The sequence below is a fragment of the Argiope bruennichi genome, chromosome X1 (assembly GCF_947563725.1).
Source record: "Argiope bruennichi chromosome X1, qqArgBrue1.1, whole genome shotgun sequence".
Taxonomy (NCBI): Eukaryota; Metazoa; Arthropoda; class Arachnida; order Araneae; family Araneidae; genus Argiope; species Argiope bruennichi.
Genome location: NC_079162.1, coordinates 29976718 through 29996173, shown reverse-complemented (window position 1 = coordinate 29996173; position 19456 = coordinate 29976718). Strand labels below are relative to the sequence as shown.

At 27.5% G+C, this 19456-nt stretch overlaps 1 protein-coding gene across 1 annotated transcript; it reads right to left on the bottom strand.

The window, feature by feature from the left end:
• Positions 1-243: 243 nt before the first annotated feature.
• Positions 244-17198, bottom strand: LOC129958443 (BCL2/adenovirus E1B 19 kDa protein-interacting protein 3-like). Its single transcript, XM_056070935.1, has 6 exons — positions 17044-17198; positions 12815-12998; positions 11225-11288; positions 7885-7964; positions 3676-3816; positions 244-1459 (listed from the first exon to the last, which is right to left on the bottom strand). Exons 1-6 carry the CDS (start codon positions 17084-17086, stop codon positions 1405-1407), a joined length of 567 nt encoding a protein of 188 aa, XP_055926910.1. The 5' UTR covers positions 17087-17198; the 3' UTR covers positions 244-1404.
• Between the last annotated feature and the right edge of the window lie 2258 nt (positions 17199-19456).

The following is a 19456-nucleotide window of genomic DNA, read 5'->3' as shown; positions in this document are numbered from 1 at the left end:
AATAGTACACAAATGTAATACAATAACATTGCAGAAAGTAAAGTCAAATTTAAGTGGAAAGATTTTAATACTTTGAGTGAATTACTACTATAAAAATCACCGGAAACAATATAAAAACATGAAAATAGCATTTTTATGAAATTCTTCATTGTATATTAACAGCATTATTGCTTATGAATAATTTAGAAGCCTTTTTGATTTTAAAACAAATTGTAAGAATTATACAATAGGGCACTTCACACATTCACTGAAGAAAATGTATTTACCAAGATAGTACATATGAGCATGGCATAGAAAAATTTCATTAACATCTACATACATCAAATATTAGATTTAAGCACATAAATTCTGTGATTAATAAAGAACTCCACTTGAGTAAACAACCCACCTTAAATTAAGTAAATTTAAAAAACTACAGAAATGTGCATTAGCAACTGAACTGCAGAAAAGTTGCATAAAAAGACAATTTTCCAGCACAGAAAAAGCGTTCGTGAATAGTATAGAAGAGTAAGTCACCAAAAATTTCCATCACATCACAAACAGCAAAGAACATTCTACAGCCAAAGGTATCTAAGATTTCTCTGTTGTGAATCTAAGAATACATTTAACATTGAAATATAAACCTTTTTCAGCAAGCACAACATTAATAACATTGAGCTAAAAACCTGCATTTGAATTTCATAAACTCAATTATCATACGACATATCTAACAATTTTGTATAAGATTATTGCATTCTAATACACTGGTTAAATTCTCTTCAGAATTTACTTATTTCTTTAAGTAATATAATTTACTTAAATTAATAACATTTTAACGTCCGTTTAAAACTGAACAGTAGCCAAAATTTGTACATCAATGCAGTCAAACTATTTTATTTGAAGTTTTAGGATACATAAATTTTCCTTTACTTCATTTCATATCGAAGAAATAGTATCGAAATCAATATTACAGAAAACGATATGTACAAAAAATGTGATTTCAAATATATATTACAGTTTGAACATAAAAACAGTTTCCTAAAATTCATTTGTGAAAGTTAGGTATATTCTAATGATTCATTTCTCTATAAGTGTTTATGATCGCATAAATACTTCGCATGGTATCCAATTCTGTTTTGAATTCAGAGTATTTACTCTTTTTATGATACATTATCAGACTAACACAACTTAAGACTTCCACAAAACATAATGTAATAAAAAAATACAAATAAAAACAAATGCGACACTATATGCATAGTCATTACATGATAATATTTAGAGCATGTATACAATGCACTACATTTATGAGTTATAAATATACATAACAATAAATTGATAATTAAAAACAAAATATTTATAACATTCATACAAATAAGCAAAGGAATTACAGCATAAACAGTATGAAAAAAATTGTATCGTCCAAGTTTATTGTTTGCTCCAATGGAAAAATTCGGGTCCGAAGCGTCGACTGATGTAAAATCTAAAAGAAAGGACAATTCAAAATTCAATACCAATTCCTAAAAATAAAATATATACAGCAATTTTTATCAAATGACAAATAAAATATTAATTCATGGAAGAAACAAATATGAAATAAACTTGGTGAATAAAATTTCTGACTCGTAAAGTAAACTGTTGCCATTAATTGCCAACATGCCGTAATTCTGTATATAATAAATATGAAAGGCTTCAATCAAAGTATGAACTGTAAAGAAAAAAAAAAGAAATCCGTGATTAATTTATTATTTACTCTTAATTCCTCTTAGTGCCTATGAGCTGATATAAGAAAACTTTAATTTGTATTAAGCAACCAATTATGCAATGACTTGATTGCCCAAACTATTTTACATTTAAAAACTTCCTTAAAAGGCAACTATTTAGAAGACTCAATTACTCTTTTTATCATGCTACGAATGACAATTTCAGATCAAATATGGTTTTGGTCCAAAATCTGAAACAGCTATACAATCTTTAGACATATCAAATTTCAGCTTTCCAACTAGTTGTAGTTTTTAACTATGTTCACATGCAAATACAGAGTCTTCTTAAAAAATTCTAACAAAGGAACAAGGTCAAGCACGCAAGTTGGAATACTAGTAGTTGCAACTAGTATTGTTGTTAATAATACAGACCAATACAGCAAGTAAAATAACAGAGTGAGGAACTGATACCAATCGCATTTGTTTGGATGATTTAAAAATACCAATGAAAGCGTAATCAACCATCCTAAATAGATTGAAAAAAATATTTTTAAACCTCGTAGCAGAAAATTCAAATAGTATGACCACATCAAGTTGGAACTTAAGTGCAATTGCCTATTCAATTTTTTTGAAGGTGCATGTAAAAATGGCATATGGCAGAAAAATTAAAATTTCACTATAATATATAAATCTGCCATTTATTCAATAAATATATAATTTGGTCAAGCAAATGAGTTTCTTGAATTAAACTCTTGCTATAAACTACTGAAAATTTCGAAAATTTGAAGTACTATATACATCGTACAGGCTAAAGCTATCCTAAAGTAATAATTTATAATAAGAAAATCATGTATAATGAGAAATTAAAATGTTAACGGATTCCCCAAGGCTGACAGAAAACCGCTCTAAGCTTTCTTCCAAGATCGAATGTGCTTGGATGTGCAAGATCGATTTCTTATCAGCTGCTGTCAAGCTTTCTAAATAAGACCTGCTCAGGATGTTGGGCCGCAAGTACCCATGCCTGGTATCCCAGCCAGATATAATTATAAACATTGATTTTAATAAAAATATCTGCATACAAAAAAAAATGTTCGCATCTGGATAATTTGAAATACCATATCCTTGTGCAGTTGATTTAGTTCGCTGATGATTACTTAACGACAAGTCAATTATTTTCAAGACATTTATAGGACAAAACGTAGTACTCCAACTTACTTTTATCAACATGAAATTTTTTTTAACTATTTATCATCTTTTACGGAAATGAATTTCAAAACTTATCGGATGAGCTTCTCTCCTCATATAATCCATAACTTTTGGATACATTTGGTCTCGATAAAATGCCTAACCCTGGAATGTAAATTCCACGGCCTTTCATGGATAAAATGTCATTGTACTCAAGAGAAAAGTTATGTAGTAACATTCAAGAAAATCCACTTTTAAATAGTAAAGACTGATGAGAAGCAACTGGTTTCCAAGGTCCAGCAGTTTCATTAACACTAGAATTATCAGTGATCGACACAGATTCTCCCGCAGATCGGTCTATCTTTTTAACTGGTTCGATAGTTCCAGTGTTAAGCATCAGCTGGAACTTACCAAAAAAAAATCGTCTCACGAAGGGAATAAAATACTTTACTGTCCAATAACTGCAACTCAGAACCACATGGTTATACGCTGACTCAGGAAGATATTACAAATAAAGAGCAAATTGAAAATTCTTAGTCTGATAAGCTTAATATTATACATATTAAGATAAGAAATATTGATAAATTTTTAGAGGATTTGAGTTTATTTATATTTATAAAGTAGCTTAATAAACAGCTAATTGACGAGAGCAGTGAGTTAGGCAAAATAATCAGAATTTAAAAGATAATTACTTACATAAAAGATAATTACACATTTTAATCAAAAATATTCTATTTTGTTTTCAGCATTGCTTACAAAATATAACCAATTATAAAACAATATCAAAAGAAAGTTATTTGATATTACATACCCAATTCCAGTTCCAATCAAGACAGACAATATATTAGAAACAATTATAATTGTCAGCATTTCTGTGGAAAAGAGACCACTTTTAGCAGCCCTGGAATTTCTGAGACTTAGAGTAGGTCGTGGGTGGTGCAATTTCCATTCCCTATTAAAGAAATTATAAACCACAGCTCTGAAAACATATCGGTACAAATGTAGTAATAATAAAAGATTAAATATTTATAGATAAAAATTGATTATTATTGTCAAATTATACTCATTTAATAAATCAAACTGCATAACAAGATTCAATATACGCAATGACTTGCAGAATGAGAGCATTCACTAATAATAATGATATTTGAATTCTGTATAAGTGTAATCAATCTGTATGGAAGAAATGTACACGTTATTAAGTACATGGCAATCCTGAATGTCAAACCCTAATACATGCTCAATTTGAAGCACAGTGCTATCTTTAGATTTTTCCAATTGGAAACAAAATTCTGCAAAGATTTAAAAATACAAGTAAAGGTTGAACACAATCAACTTCTGTAACAACGCCAATATATAAAATACTGATGCTTTTAAATTTAGTAAATTTAATACCACTCTTCAATCTACAGATAAACTAATTTACAAAATCAAAGGAAATATAGAAGATGCATACATCCTTTCATCATGATTTAATAAGCAAATGCAATGCTTTTCTAACCTGAATAAAAACCATGTCGATCATATCAGTATCTCTAAGCCGTATGTGGAGTGAGTGTTGCGAAACAAATTTAAAACTTACATGAACTGATTTAAGAATTTCGTTATTTTTGAAACTGCCCAAGACCGAATCCAAAGTCATTCATATTTTGGACTGTTTAGAAGAGTGCACTATTACATTTTAAAAAGTTTCATAATAGTTTAATCATATATATCCACAAAAAAATGAGGATAAACACACAATACACTGTTAGATGGTCTTGTATAATCATCATTAAATTACAGAAAATGCTTAAAAATTACATCTCTTTATTTAGTAGTAGATAATTTAATCATGCATATGAAATGCAGTGGAAGTTATTTTTAGATGAAAGTGTGCAATAGGACCTTTGGATCTCTTCAAGTTAATTGCATATATCTAATTTTCTATAACAGAATTATTGACCATTTATCAAATTAGAAGTCGTATAATACTTAATTCAAATACATTATATTTGTAAAAAAAAATTATATAAATTAAAGAGGTGTTAAGTTACAAGTATGAAATGCCAATGCCCTTATAATCATTCAAATTTTCACAACTACTTCATTTTACATTGGTGTTTTCAATATTTCTGTTGAAAGATTTTTATTTCTTTGAAGCAGGATAACTTCCTATTTTGATGCTCATCATTCTGGCACTTTGCAATTTATTTTAGACACAATACTTAAACATATAGAAACAACTATCACTTTTCTGTTTCAGAATTGCCATGGCATAAATAAAGGTCTGTGCAGTTTTAAGATATCACAATTATAAAAACAAAGTTTGGGATAATATGTAGAATACCACAAACTTCCTAAAATAATTTCTGAGAAATATGTAATTACATTAATTTAAACATTGTATTAATTTAAATCGTATAAATAGTTCAGCAAACAGATGCAACATTCAAATGTTTCAACCAATATAATTTTGAGTTTGGAATTATATCTAGTGAGAAAAACTTCGAAGAACTTTGCGATTTCCTCTCTATTAGCAACTTTTCGACATTTCACCAAAGATATGAGATTTACTATTCACCACGGATATGAATAGCCGAGTTCTGGACATTGTTAAGCATAAAAACCGTGGTACTTCAGTCACCAGCATTTTCGTAAACAGAGGATGTCGTGTTTGGTCAATTATAGTACAACAAATCATACGATTTAAAAATCGACCTGGAGAATATATCTTGTTTCTGCAAGGAAATAAGATGCTTCTAAACCAAAAACATATTACAACTGCAATAGTACATTTCTCAAGATTCAGGCACATTTTGGGAAATGAATATTGACAAAAATTGCATGCACTTTACCAGAGTCAAAGCGTGCATGTGAAAGATGTTCCAGAAAACTTTAAATTGTTAAAAATTAAGTGTGCAATATAATAGCTCAGAGTAGGCTTCAAAATCTTACAATCTTTAGAATGCATAGTCAAGAAAATAAGATTTGCATCGCACATAATAGAAAAGGTTGATTAAATGTAATCAAAAAGTCAAAATTAGCAACACTAATGCCACTACAGCCTACTATCACTATGAGCTGGGTTATCATATTTTTCAAATAAAGCACAAGTTAGCCCATTCCTGGTTTTGTCTATATTATAGTATTATATTTATTATAATGTCAGACTTTATTTTTGTAATGTGAAATATACCATTCGTTATCTGTGAATGAACACAAAACTACACTATTTATAAAACTTTTTTCTTATGTTTAATCCTTAGACGTATAGTGATGTAGATTTGCATTGTATGCTTAAAACCTCATATCTCTCAGTAACCTCTATATAGTTTTTTTAAATTTTAATTTTACCAAAACCGTCGTTTCCAAATGCAACTAGAATCTTTGACAGTTTATTTCTTTATCTGTAACAAGTTTTAATTGTTGGTGCGCTATCCAAGTATAATTTCCTTTCGGCGGGTGTTACGAATTACGATTATTTTTATAAAAAATAAATACAAGATTTTTTTTTCGGATAACAAGGTAAAAGAATAATATTTATATTTTTGCATATACTGATAAATTTATACAAGAAAAGTGTAGCTTATTTTGAGATGTAAAAATACATCAATATGCAAAATCGGTTCTAAATAAGTTCACTAAACCTAGAGGGTCATCTTATCCTCAATGGGTTGTACAAAAAGACGGCATCGTTCAATGGCCTACATTTTCAAATAGATTGAGGTGTAGAATTTCACTATGTAGAAGTATCACAAAGTGATCATGTAACGAATGCAATTTTCCTTTAAGTTTAAACGTTAAAAATAATTTCATGAATTTTCATGTTTTGTAATGTAATAACAGGTATTATTTATGTTTAAAATATTATATTTTTGTACGTAATAGATTTGTAGAACTCAAGGAGTGATTATTCATAATGATGTAAAAAACATCATGTTTTTTTAAAAATTAAAAAAAAAAATCTTGGAGAAAAGTAAAAAAAAAAAAAAAAAAAAAAAAACACCCTATTAATTACACCAATTTCCCGGTTGATTTCATATTTTATTTATTAAAAATAAAAATTTATTCATTGAAGGGTTAAACACATCGCATATGCTCCAATATTCTGAAAAGTAAAACCGGAGAAATGAATGTAGAAAGAAAAATATTTAAAGGAAGTTCTGGTATTTACAATATCAAGTTAAGGTAACTGAATAAGATTTATAATTTGTATCCTATTTCTGAGCTTTATTCGAGCATGATTAAAATTAAAATAGTTCTAATTAAGGCAATAAAATAACGCAATTTGAGGTGAACTTTTCCAGTGGCGAGAGTAATTATTTTGAAAGTGCACAACCAGAATGATAGACAACAAAACAAAAATTCATCTAAGGATTTTGATAATAAGTTTATATAAAGTGCACATAATAGGCTTATTCAACTAGAAAATAAAGGATCTGTCGAAAATTTGAGAGCTTCCTCATTACATCCCTTCTTTCCATCGAACGGAACGTGACCATGTCCCATGTTGAAGAGACCATGATCCGAATGGAGTATATTCATTCTGTTTAAGTACCCATAAAGTATTAAAGAAACGCTCACCAGGCATAATCAAAATAAACTCCCTATCTAATACATTAATGAAGATCGGACATTTTGAGTTGTAGCACGTTTAGAGAAGTCCACATCATCCCTTCGAAATAACAATTTCAGTATTTCAATATATGGCAGTGCATACTGTTGAAGAGAGAGGGAGCGGGAAAAAGGCAATTAAGCGTTAACATGTGTTGACAGCCCTTGATCTATTTCACTCTGGATTCCATCCCTGGGTTCTCTTTCGCTGAATTTCTTTCTTGACAAATCCGATAAAGAAATTTTTATGACTATGCTTTCGATTTATCGTATTCAGCGCCCGAGGGAGAAAACGCTTTTTGCACTTCTAACTAAGCACTTTTAAGAACCTCCCCCCCCCCCAATTAAACACTTTTAAGGTGCTTAAACAGTTTTAAAATTTAAAGACTTTAGATCACGCCTGCTAATATATACAGAAGCTTACTTTGGAGGTCTTTGATCAGGTTTGCTGCTCCATTCCCAAATCCAATCAGTACTTCCATGTCTGCGTTGTCCAGCATCAAACTGAGTGGGAGAAATAAACAGAAATAAAATATCTAATCCAGAAATATATCCCAAAATTACAGGCTTTGCTTTAAAAAAATAAAGGGCATTTCATTTAAAATGTTAAAAAATTTGAAACAAACTTTACAAGCAAAGTTTCTATCCCTGCACATTAATTAATGTGCAGGTATATGTTCTTACTCTTTTTTTAATTAAAAAGAGATTAGCTTTAAAAGATGGAAATCAAATTGTTAAAGAAGTACGAGAACGACTCTGAACAAATCATAATTATTTTCCCCAAGATATGTTCTTACTCTTTTACTTATTATTGTTTCTATACTCTGCTATATAATAAACTATTAATAAATAATAATAAACTATTTGACAGTTTTATATAAATTACATTTGGTGATTAAAACTTTCAGCTTGTGTATTAAAATTTTAAAATAAATTGAACTTATTGTAAGCACAACACAAAAAACGTTGAGCAATTCATCCGCAAATTCACCACATCGCCAGAAAAATAATTTCAATATAAAGAGTCAGTTTAAAATGTTATGGATATTAACAATACATAAACATTGGAAAAATAAAAAAGAAAACATACAATCATTTTGATAAAAAGTCCTATTATGTGAAATTACTCCAAAAAAAGATGCCATAATAGCATCATTTACTTTCATATGTTTTAGCGAAAAAAACAAGTTTGTTAATAATCCTGTTTATTTTTAATACCATATACAACAAGCTAAAACATAATACACGATGTTTTTATGCAAGCCTTTAAACAATTGTTAGAGTATAATAAATGTAGAAAAACAGTAAACGTAATAGGAAAGGGCAATAACAATGAATAAGGTAGAGTTTACTTTCATAAGGAAGATATAAATATCTATAAAATTCAGTCCATGCTTTGTTAAATTATAAACCATGTTTGCCTCATCATTTTTTCCCATTCTGGAATAAAAAAGATCAGCAATTCTTAGCACGGCCAATACAGTTAGAAAATTTTAGAACCAATGAGAATCTTCAGCAATTTAAATTTTCACTATCAAGTATTAATAAGATTCAAGCGAACATTTTAGATACAGTTTTATAGTTGAAAATGACTTTTCCACTGCTCATGATCCGATTTCTTACAATCGTTTTGCTTGAATTTTTATGATAAGGAGTAGAATTCACTATTATGGATTCTAAAGAAATTACGAGGATAGCATAAAAACTACCACTCATCATGCAGATTTAATTTCCCCGTCTTTGTTACGATGACAGGTATATATTCTTCGGTTGATGAATAAGATAAAGTTATTGGCTTCCATTCATGGAATGACACTACAAAACAACCCATAGCCATTAAACTGTCATCCCCATACCTTATATGTGCATCAAATTAATGCATCTTTAATAAGATAAAATAAAGTTTTCATAAAAGCTATATTTTGATTTAAAGATATGCGAAATCCTCTCAAGACTCTTAAAAGAATAAAAGCGATAAAAAAAAAATTCCCAGAATAGCTACCTAATTAAATAGCAGAGTAAACGAAACAGTAAAGAGATTAATCTTTGAGTAAAGACCTAGAAGCCTAAACCTAGCTAGAGCTTTGCTCAATTGATAAGATTGACATCTGAATTACCACTCAATTATCTAACCAATATGAAGAAATCAGAATATTGATAAGATTTAATAATACAGGATCAGATTTAGATTGTGTGAAGATGAATACTTAAACCGACAACTTTTCAACTACTTGGAAGAACGAATTTGAGGTATCTATACAGGCTTACAAGCCAATGACAATTCTATAAGCACGTTCTGCAGAAAACTATAAGTAAAAAAAAAATTCTATACCCAATGAAAATTTTACCATTTAATGAGATTTGTTAGTAAGAATTTCTGCCACAAAAATGACCAGATCATTGAAAAATTAGCTTTTCTTGAATATGTTATATTTACTATTTTCTTTTGATTTATTCAAACTGAGAATGAATCCTTTCAATATGTAGCTCAAATACAAATATATAACGCTAAATTTACATTGAATGATATTAAAAGTATTAAAGAAAATTTAACGCAAAATGATGTGTGGTACAGATCAAACAATTGATATTTTTCATTTATTTAATGATTAATTTATTAAATCATTAAAATCATTTTAATTTTGTTAGCATATAAAAGCATATTTCTGAGTTTTATATCAAGTTACATAGCACAAGACATTAAGAAATCCTGAAGAAATGAGAAAAAAGTTGATTTTAAAAATTGAATGCCATTTTATAAAACAGAACAGAAACTTTCAACAGCTACCTGAATTTTTGGATCCTTAATACAAAAATAAATTTTAAAAATATGTATATTATCATTTTCAATATTTTGAGATGGTATACCCTAAGCCCTTTGTTGGGAAGCAATATTTGAAAGTAACGGTCATTTCAGAATGATTTTCGAAGCGAATCCACTACCTAGCCTCAAAATCCTTATTAAACAGTCTAATTCTAAATTTTGAGACCAGCGTCGAAGAAACCAACAGTAGGAGTAGCTTTGGACAGAAATATTTTAAATATATATCTATTATTAAATATACATTTAAATAAAATAAAAATATATTACTTTGTATATATATGTGTGTGTGTGTGTAAAGCATACCATCAAGTCAGCTATGCTCTGATTAAAAAAAAAAAAAAAAAAACTTGATTACAAAACCACAAACGCAAATGTTAATGGTGTTTTTGATTCAAGATAATAGTGTTAACATTATTGAAATTCCAGACTGGTGAGAAACGAAAGGAGAAAAATGTTAAATTAAACAAAAAAGAAAAACATAACAAAGGTGAGGAGGAGGAATATCCTGGCAGAAAATTAAAGGACAAAATTATAAAAAATTATATTCACTTAATAAACAGAAAAATATATTATCAGAAGAGTGTACAGTAAAATTGCTTACTCTAACGGTGTCACATACACTTTTTGAAAAATACTACGAAGATGATATAACTAAAAAGTTTAAACTAAATTGCAAAAGTAAGATGCTTCATGATATTATTTTTGCAATTCATTTATAACTTCTGAAAATGATATTTTTAAAGTCTAATGACAGCTGATAAAACATATCAAGAAGATATAGTTCTTTCATTGACAAAACTAACAAAGTATTCCTAAAATGAACTATCGTTTATTGGTCAATATTTTGAATAAATTCTTATAGTTAGCCACATACATGCACTTGAATAATGAAAGACAGAAAATTGTGGTAAATAATTCAAAATAGTTCAATAACAATTACTTGAGCAGGCAGTAACTCCTCTAATGCACCATCATCAACAATAGGACTTCTAGGAGATTTAGGACTGTAATAAAAATTATATTTTCCATTATCGTACTGATATTGCATTTACTTATTAATATATAACCTACAGCAATGCAGCTCAAATAAAATATGGCATAAGTAATTGATATATATAAATTGAAATATTAATATATATCAGTTTAACACAGAAAAACATCTCACATTTCACAAAAACAGAAAATAAATCCATTAATTAAATAATATTACACTCATTTTTTTTCCTTACACCATATATACTTACATTTTAAAAGAATTAAAAAAAAAAAGAATTTCTTCAAATTCCTAACACAAGTACTATATTTATGTAGAGGGAATAATCAGAATTTCAAAATTTTGTGCAAAAGCAATTTTTACATCTTAAAATTCAGAAAAATATTTCCTATAATATAAGTAGATTATTAATACTCTCTGTGAAAGTTTACATATAATTATTATTACTACAAAATTTTTAAAGCATTGACTCAGATATATAATAAAAAAAGAATTTATCAAATCAAACCAATTTATATAAAACACCAAACTATTCCATACCTCCTTCACATTTTACTTTAAATGTTTTTAACATTTACTTTATATCTAAAGTCGAATGTCACTTGCTTTATAGAATAAAGTTACAAGATATTTCCTTTAGTGATTTAGAATGGAAGCCAGTATATAAAAACTTGAAACTCATTTCAAAGGACAGTTCTTAATTGGGCGCACAGCAACAATGGGTTTAAAAAGATTCTTTCATTTTTTTTTTAATTAAGACAGCATAGCAGGTTTAATTTTCAAATTACTGAAAAACAGGGTGGGGAGGACAATTGGTCAATTTAATGAATATCATGCCATTGTAAAACTGCTGATAAAATATATCCGATTTAACATTATGCATACAACCAGTATTCACAAATATATATTAGATACAGCAGCATAATTTCTTTTTAAAATGCCTATGAAAAAAGATGGCTGTATGGGACAGTCATAAGAAATCGCAGAATTCTGACTTATAATTAGATATGACAGTAAAGTTATACACCCACACAATAATATTTTCTTCTCACAACATGAAAATAAGTGCTTTTTTACTATCCATTTTTATACCAATTTTTTTTTTTTTTTAAGAGTTGAAATTTGAAGTAAATGTCAGTTCTATTAAGATTTCACAGCTAACATATCTTATAGTATATTTATTATAGTATACTCAAATTTTTCTTCAATCTTCAGAGAGATAAAATAAAGGTTAACGAAAAATGCTTCAAATGCTTCTAAAGAATTAAAGAAAGGAAGAAAAATTGAAACTTCTATTATAACTTACTAATTTCAATGGCCAAAATAGTAGTCAAAGCTGACTCGTAGCAAATAAAATAAGATTATTAAAAGGTGTTGATATTAAATTTATTAAAACTAAAATATTTAAGTTTCAAGGTTAGTGCTAACATTTTATAGTATATAATTTTCATGTTGGAATAAAAATTGAGCATTTTTATGAAAAATAACATCAACTGATTCAAGATTTGCAAACAATAAACATAACAGAGACTTTACCTTTCTCTGTGAGAGGAGATTGCACTTCCAACAAGAGATGATTGACAACTTTCCCTTTGAGCTTCCCATAACAGTTTTTCGAGTTTCCCACTGCTTATTAAGGAGGAAATGGGTGTAGATCGTTTTTGACTACTGTCAGAACCACGACTTAGCTCACCAGTTGCATTTAGATCAACCCACGAATCTGTTAAATTATTGAAATAATGCAAAATTATTAACATAATTTTAATAGATACAAAACTACATATAAAAGCTACTTTTAGAAGAAATTATCAACACTAGTTATGAATAATTACTGTAGCAGAAGTCTCCTTCTGAAATCTTTATCAGATGCATTCATCATATATAAAGAATCATATGTGGACTGTAATGTCTTTTTGATTGGAATAATATATAAACTGTTGTTCTAACACAAATAAATGACTGTGCAGTCATGAATGTTTAAATATATCAAGAATTACAAAATGCACAGAATGAAAAATTATGATGTAAATACAATAGATAAAAATAATTTTATTAACTCAAATTTGCAATGTAAAATTTAAAGAATAATTGAAAGTACAGAAAAATTAATAGGTAAATATATATACACGAAAAAAGAATTTCAAAAAAGTACTTAGACATCATAGAAGCATAATAAATACTACATCCATGGAGGAATAAATCAAAAGACAGAACAACACAGATTGAGTAAAAACTAATTTAGAAGTAAAGAAACAAATATGCATGTTTCCAAAAGTGAGAAATAATCACTTTTTTTACTACTACCATTAGCTAGAAATACAAGGTGTACATATTTTTCACAAACAGAATTAAAAACACCCAATATGGCCAAATATTAAAAAAAAACAAAAACAAAAAAACAGAATTCAGCTATTAGTTATAAGTGAGCTATCATATACATGCAAAATGATGCTCAAAAGAATACACTTAGAATTTCAAAGCTACAGTCAAGTTTTTAAACTAAATATATCTTTCTAGAAAATCCCTGTTATTCTAAACATGATCTACATTTAAAATATTGTCATTATGTTGAAAATATCTTGAACTTCCTGCATTAAATTTCAAGCATTTTACAAAAGGCATTTATTTGTATATGCCTTTTGTAAAATGCTTGAATGTCATATGATAGTATTTATTGTGCATATATATTATTTGATATTTTAAAATGAAATGATACTCTGATATGGCAGCACATTGCATTATTCAAAAATAAAGTGATTTTTAAAATTTAATTGACAATACAAAGTAGCTACAACCCTTTGCTGTTTTGATAGAATATTTCTTTTGAAGATGAGGGGATAAATAATCAATCTAGTAAGATTTTCAAAACTAAGAGAAGACTGAGAATAAATTGCAGAAAGTATAAAAAAAAATTACTAATTGTTCTACAATCAAAAGTCACCCAATACTACAAGAATGATTTTAAACAAAAAATGATCACCTATACAGTGACGCCATCTGGTGGAAGCATATGACAAAATTGCAAATATACCTTAATTACGACTTTCTAACTTAAAATTCTGAAGAAAAAAAACTTTTATAAAGGAAAATACCTTTTTCTTCATTAAATTAAGGCTATTTTAATATTTATTAGGATGTTGATAATATCTCAAATGCAGAGCAGAGTAATATAACCTTCCAATTTATATGTTTCTAAATAAAATTATATAAATTCAATATTCTAAAATCAAAGGACAAAACACAAGCAAAAAGGTAGTATATTTCATATCAAATGTTCCCTTCATTAAAAGCAAGACTTTAAATTAGAAACTAGTCTACAGCTATGTACTTTGTTACCTTATAAAAAGGAATAACTGTGCTGATTAGACCTTTTGAAACTCCCTCCTCCCCCCCAACAAAAACTTTTTTTGATATTATAAAATATAAATAATTCTTCCAAATTATATTGGCAATTGTTTAATAGTGAACAAAAATCATATAATATCAAGTATAGTAAAAACTGTAAATGCTATTTATGAAATAAAAGGAGAAGACTGATATTCAGTACTCTGGAATAGAGATGGAAACTATTTGTTAGCCTGGAATAAAGAATTGCAATACACATTTTTAAAGTCTGATTTAAAACAAAAACTACTTTCAAAACTATAAGCTCAATAATTTCAATAAAAAAAATCTTTAATCATTTTTTAAAATATTAAAAGCTTTCTAAAGAAAAAAATAAGCAATATTCTTAACAATCAATTCAACTTTTTAAGTATTAGGATATGCCAAAATTCAGATCTGTAAGAAACTGCAACTTTATTCATAAGAGCTGGTTGTCAAATCTTAACAAAATACACTTCTAGAATTATTAGCCAATAAATTCTAATTATTAAATGGGTAACAGATAAGAAATATTTTTTCATATTTTACCCCATATTAATTGATCAAAAGATAACAAAACTACAAATATATATATTTTTTTAATTTAAAGGCTCACAGGCAATAAAGCAATTAGAGAAAAAAATCAATATCTACAGATAAATACTACAATAACGAATTTCAAATGTAAAATCATTAAGCCTCAATATTTAATAATAAAGCTATTTTTAATATCATCAAATTTTCTAAGGAAGCAATTTCAAGTAACTACTAAGGAACACTTAAAATATCAGGAGTCTAATTATTATCTTTAGCATTTTTACAATTAAGACAAAAGTTTAAAACGACAATGCAATAAAAGGTAAACGCGAGATGAATTAAAATCGAATTTCCAATATTTGATGAAATGTTATTAATATATCAATTTAAAAATATTACGATTATATATCAGATATGTCAACAATGTTTAGATATTCTTTATTTTTGAATGCAATTAATATCTATTATGATAAATATCTAATATTTCATTGTCAGTCTCTTTACTTAGAAACGCAAACTCATCTTACTTTTTAAGTTCATTTATTGAATAATTTTATAAAAACTAAAATCAGTCCATTTTGAAACTGCAAAATTTACAGGGGAAAAATTAAGAAACGACTTCCTTATATATTTTAATATTTATCAGTTAATACCTTCCATAAATATTGCAAAATGGAAAAATACAAAAATAACAACTATGCTGTAAATTCACCGAAATAAAAGTGTTAAAAGATTACACAATTCAATCTTAGTTTTCTGTAAATTCAGTCTTAGTTTTAATCTCAATACAGTCATACTAAAGTGATATTAATACAGAAAAATAAATATAGAACAAAAAATAATGTTGCATTTTTTTTCCCCCATGAAAATTCTACGAATGCTCTATTAGATGCAAAATTTTTATGCGGACTTTTTAGCTTGAAATCATTTTTTTAATTAGAATAATTCAAAATGATCTAGCCTTTTTTTATATCATACATATGACCAGCTATTTTTTTTTTTTTTTTTGCATAAAAACTTCCTTATAAAAATAATTATATAAATTTTAATTTTATTCAAAACCCGCTACTTTAGAAATCTTCCAAAATGTTTCAATTTTTTAATTCATATTTTATTTAAAATAATTTGAGAGAAAATATACACATTCACCTTTCTTCACAGAGAAAAAAAAATGAATTTTCAAAAATTTCATTACTTCATAAACAAGAAAATCCAGTAAAAATATAAACAAAATCTTATGTGTTCTTTATTAGTTTATCTTTTATTTGTATGCGAAATATACATAAAAAAAATTACAAAAGGAAAAACAATGCACGTAATTATAATAGATTTAATAATCGGAATAGCAAGCCGTACATTTATGACAACAACGTACTATCAACAGTGTTTACATTCGAAGCATGGTCAGCGATTTAAAGTCTTTATAATTTTAATATGCATTTTTTACTCATATATATAAGTAAGAGCTACTCTTTGATTATAGCAATTATATTGCGGTGCTAAAAAGATCAAATTTATGAATGACATCTAACATTAACAAGTATTAGAATTCTAAATATTAACATTAAAACAGCTGGCTCATTATTTGAAATTTAAGCTACTTTTTAATTTAAAAGAGATTATTTCACCAGGATTTAATGGCAAATAAAAAAAACCCATTTAAAAAATTAAGAATTTTAGTTTCCTTTAGCATGTCACAGCGTCTGCAAATAGTTTTGAACAAAGGCACGATATAGATCTTCCAGAGCAAGAATAACAACAAGCTTCTCCATGGTGCGCATGATTTTGACAATCAATGCGTAGTAACAAATATTTATAAAAAAATCTAATCCAATAAAATCTAAAATGCACTTTGAAAAAATTACCAATTAAGTTTTCGTCGTCCAAACTTTTTACAGAATGAGACATGTTGGGATCAGCGAGAAACTGCAGCACAGGGAAGTCAATTGTTTACAACTGAACTGTCAGAACACACGCCATTAAATGACATTTCCATACACGTCACGAGCAAGTAGCCAAACAATCACGCCACAGAAGTCTCGACTTCTTCTTCTTCTGCAAACATTAGAATTTTGCGCAACAAAATAATTTTTCTTTCTTTCTTTTTTTGCAGAAAAAAGGGGCTAATGAATCAATGAGATATTATTAGTAAGTTTCTCATCCGTCAAGTGTAAAATAAAACAATTTAGAAAGTAAATAATTGTGATTTTATACCACATTTGGATCATTTTGGTCTGAAGGGTTGAATTAACCTGGAATTTTTCAAAGGCTAATATATTCTGCAACTGAAATGTCAACGAATAGAAGATTCATTGAATATTAATAAATTTTTAATAGCGTATCTGGGTCCTATTCGATAGTTAGTGAAGAACTTGGAATTCCAGAACAGCCATTACTGAGGCCACTTAGAAATGCAGACTCGTAACTAAATTTCCGGACAATGACTGTTAGGCAAATTTAGAATTTTTAGGCTTTACATAGAGAACAGACTACCAAAATTATTACTGAAATGGCTCCCTACTTTCAAAACTTCCACAATTCATCATCGTAAAAGCATTTTCCTTTCGTAAAGACAAAGTAAAATTATAACTGAAATGGCTCTCTCCACTTTCAAAACTTCCACAATTCTTCATCGTAAAAGCATTTGCCTTTCGTAAAGACATCTCATCTGTACCAGGTCTATAGACACAAGATATCGTGTGGATATCTATTTCGAACCAGCGACTCTCTACCTTGAAGTTCAAACGACTCTACTTGTTCCGCTGCCTCTCCCTACCTTCAGAGACGAAAAACCTAATTAAATAAAAATTGATAACCTAAGCCGGTCTTCTAAATCCATAAAATATAATAATAATTTTGAAAATATCTCTACTTAGTGGTAGAATGAAGATAAAAAGAAATAATTCAGTTGTTAACTTCTAGCGTAATTATTTCTACTGATTTATTTTATAAAAAATTAAGATTATACTATCATAAAATCTTAGTTTAAAGTAGTAAGATTTCTGAATATAAATAAACCTTTATCAAAACATAAACACAACTAGTTATGCTTTTCATAACAGAAATATTTCTTAAAATTTATTTTGAAATAGGTCTTCTAAAAATAAAAGGCATTGAAAAAAATTTCTTTTCAAAGAGAATCAGTAATAATGCCAACGATGCTTTCTTCGATTAGACAATCTTTTCTAAATGCCTATGGAGAAATTCGCCATGAAAAGAATGGTTCATATAATTCCGTTTTTGTGTACCAAAAAAATTTTTTGTGCTCCATTTCATTTCCTGATTATGTGATAAAATTAATGTTAATGGAAAAATTTCTTTCATGTGAGCACCTATTGATTGGTTATTTCATTATTAATTTTTTTCAAAAGTACCACAAAATAATTGTTTATTTATTTTTTTCGTTACATCGTATAAATAATAACTATAATAATAGTTATCTTCTAGTTGTGTTTTATGTTATTTTATACAATTCTTTACCTTCAATATTTTTTAATATAGATGTTATAATTGTATATAAATGTTTTCTAAATTTCACATGCATTGTGTGTTTACAAATTAAAATTCATAACAGGTATTGTTAAAGCGATAAATAGTGTGTACTAAATAATTTTTTATAAATTTATTGAGTAAAATATTTTAAAATCACATAACTATTAGAGTCTGAAATGCAAGTACGAATATTATTTTGAAAAAAGTAATAAACTGATTTGGTATTAAATAAAAACTTAACACAACATACTCCTAATGAGTTGTTTTTGTGTGTGTTACTTTATAAGAGAATTTTCGGCAAAGTTTAATGCATCTTAGTTTTAAATAATTTAAAAATAATTTGAATATTTCTGTATGCATTGTAAATAATTCATTTCTGTCTTTCAAAAAAAAGAAATAATGATTCATGGTTTAAAATTATTTTTTTTTCTATTTACGTTATTTTCTTTCATACAAAACCCGGACTACTTATTTGTTTTTGCTTCAATATTATTAATTTTTAGTCTGATTCTGCATTGAGAAGAAGAAATTATGAAAACAATGATTAAATTACGAAAGTTTTGCACTTAAAATGAAATTTCACTCAAATCTATCATATTTATTCGGAAACTTTTTTGAGTTTTATTAAAATAAATACTGTTGAAAGAAAATTGTCAATAATAAAGAAGAAGACAGAAGCTTTTGATGTTTATCACGGAGCGATTAGCAGGTAAGTTTGCAACTATGGTAATTAAACCTTTACGCTCCGACAACTAATTAAATAAAATAATTCACGAATTAAGCGTA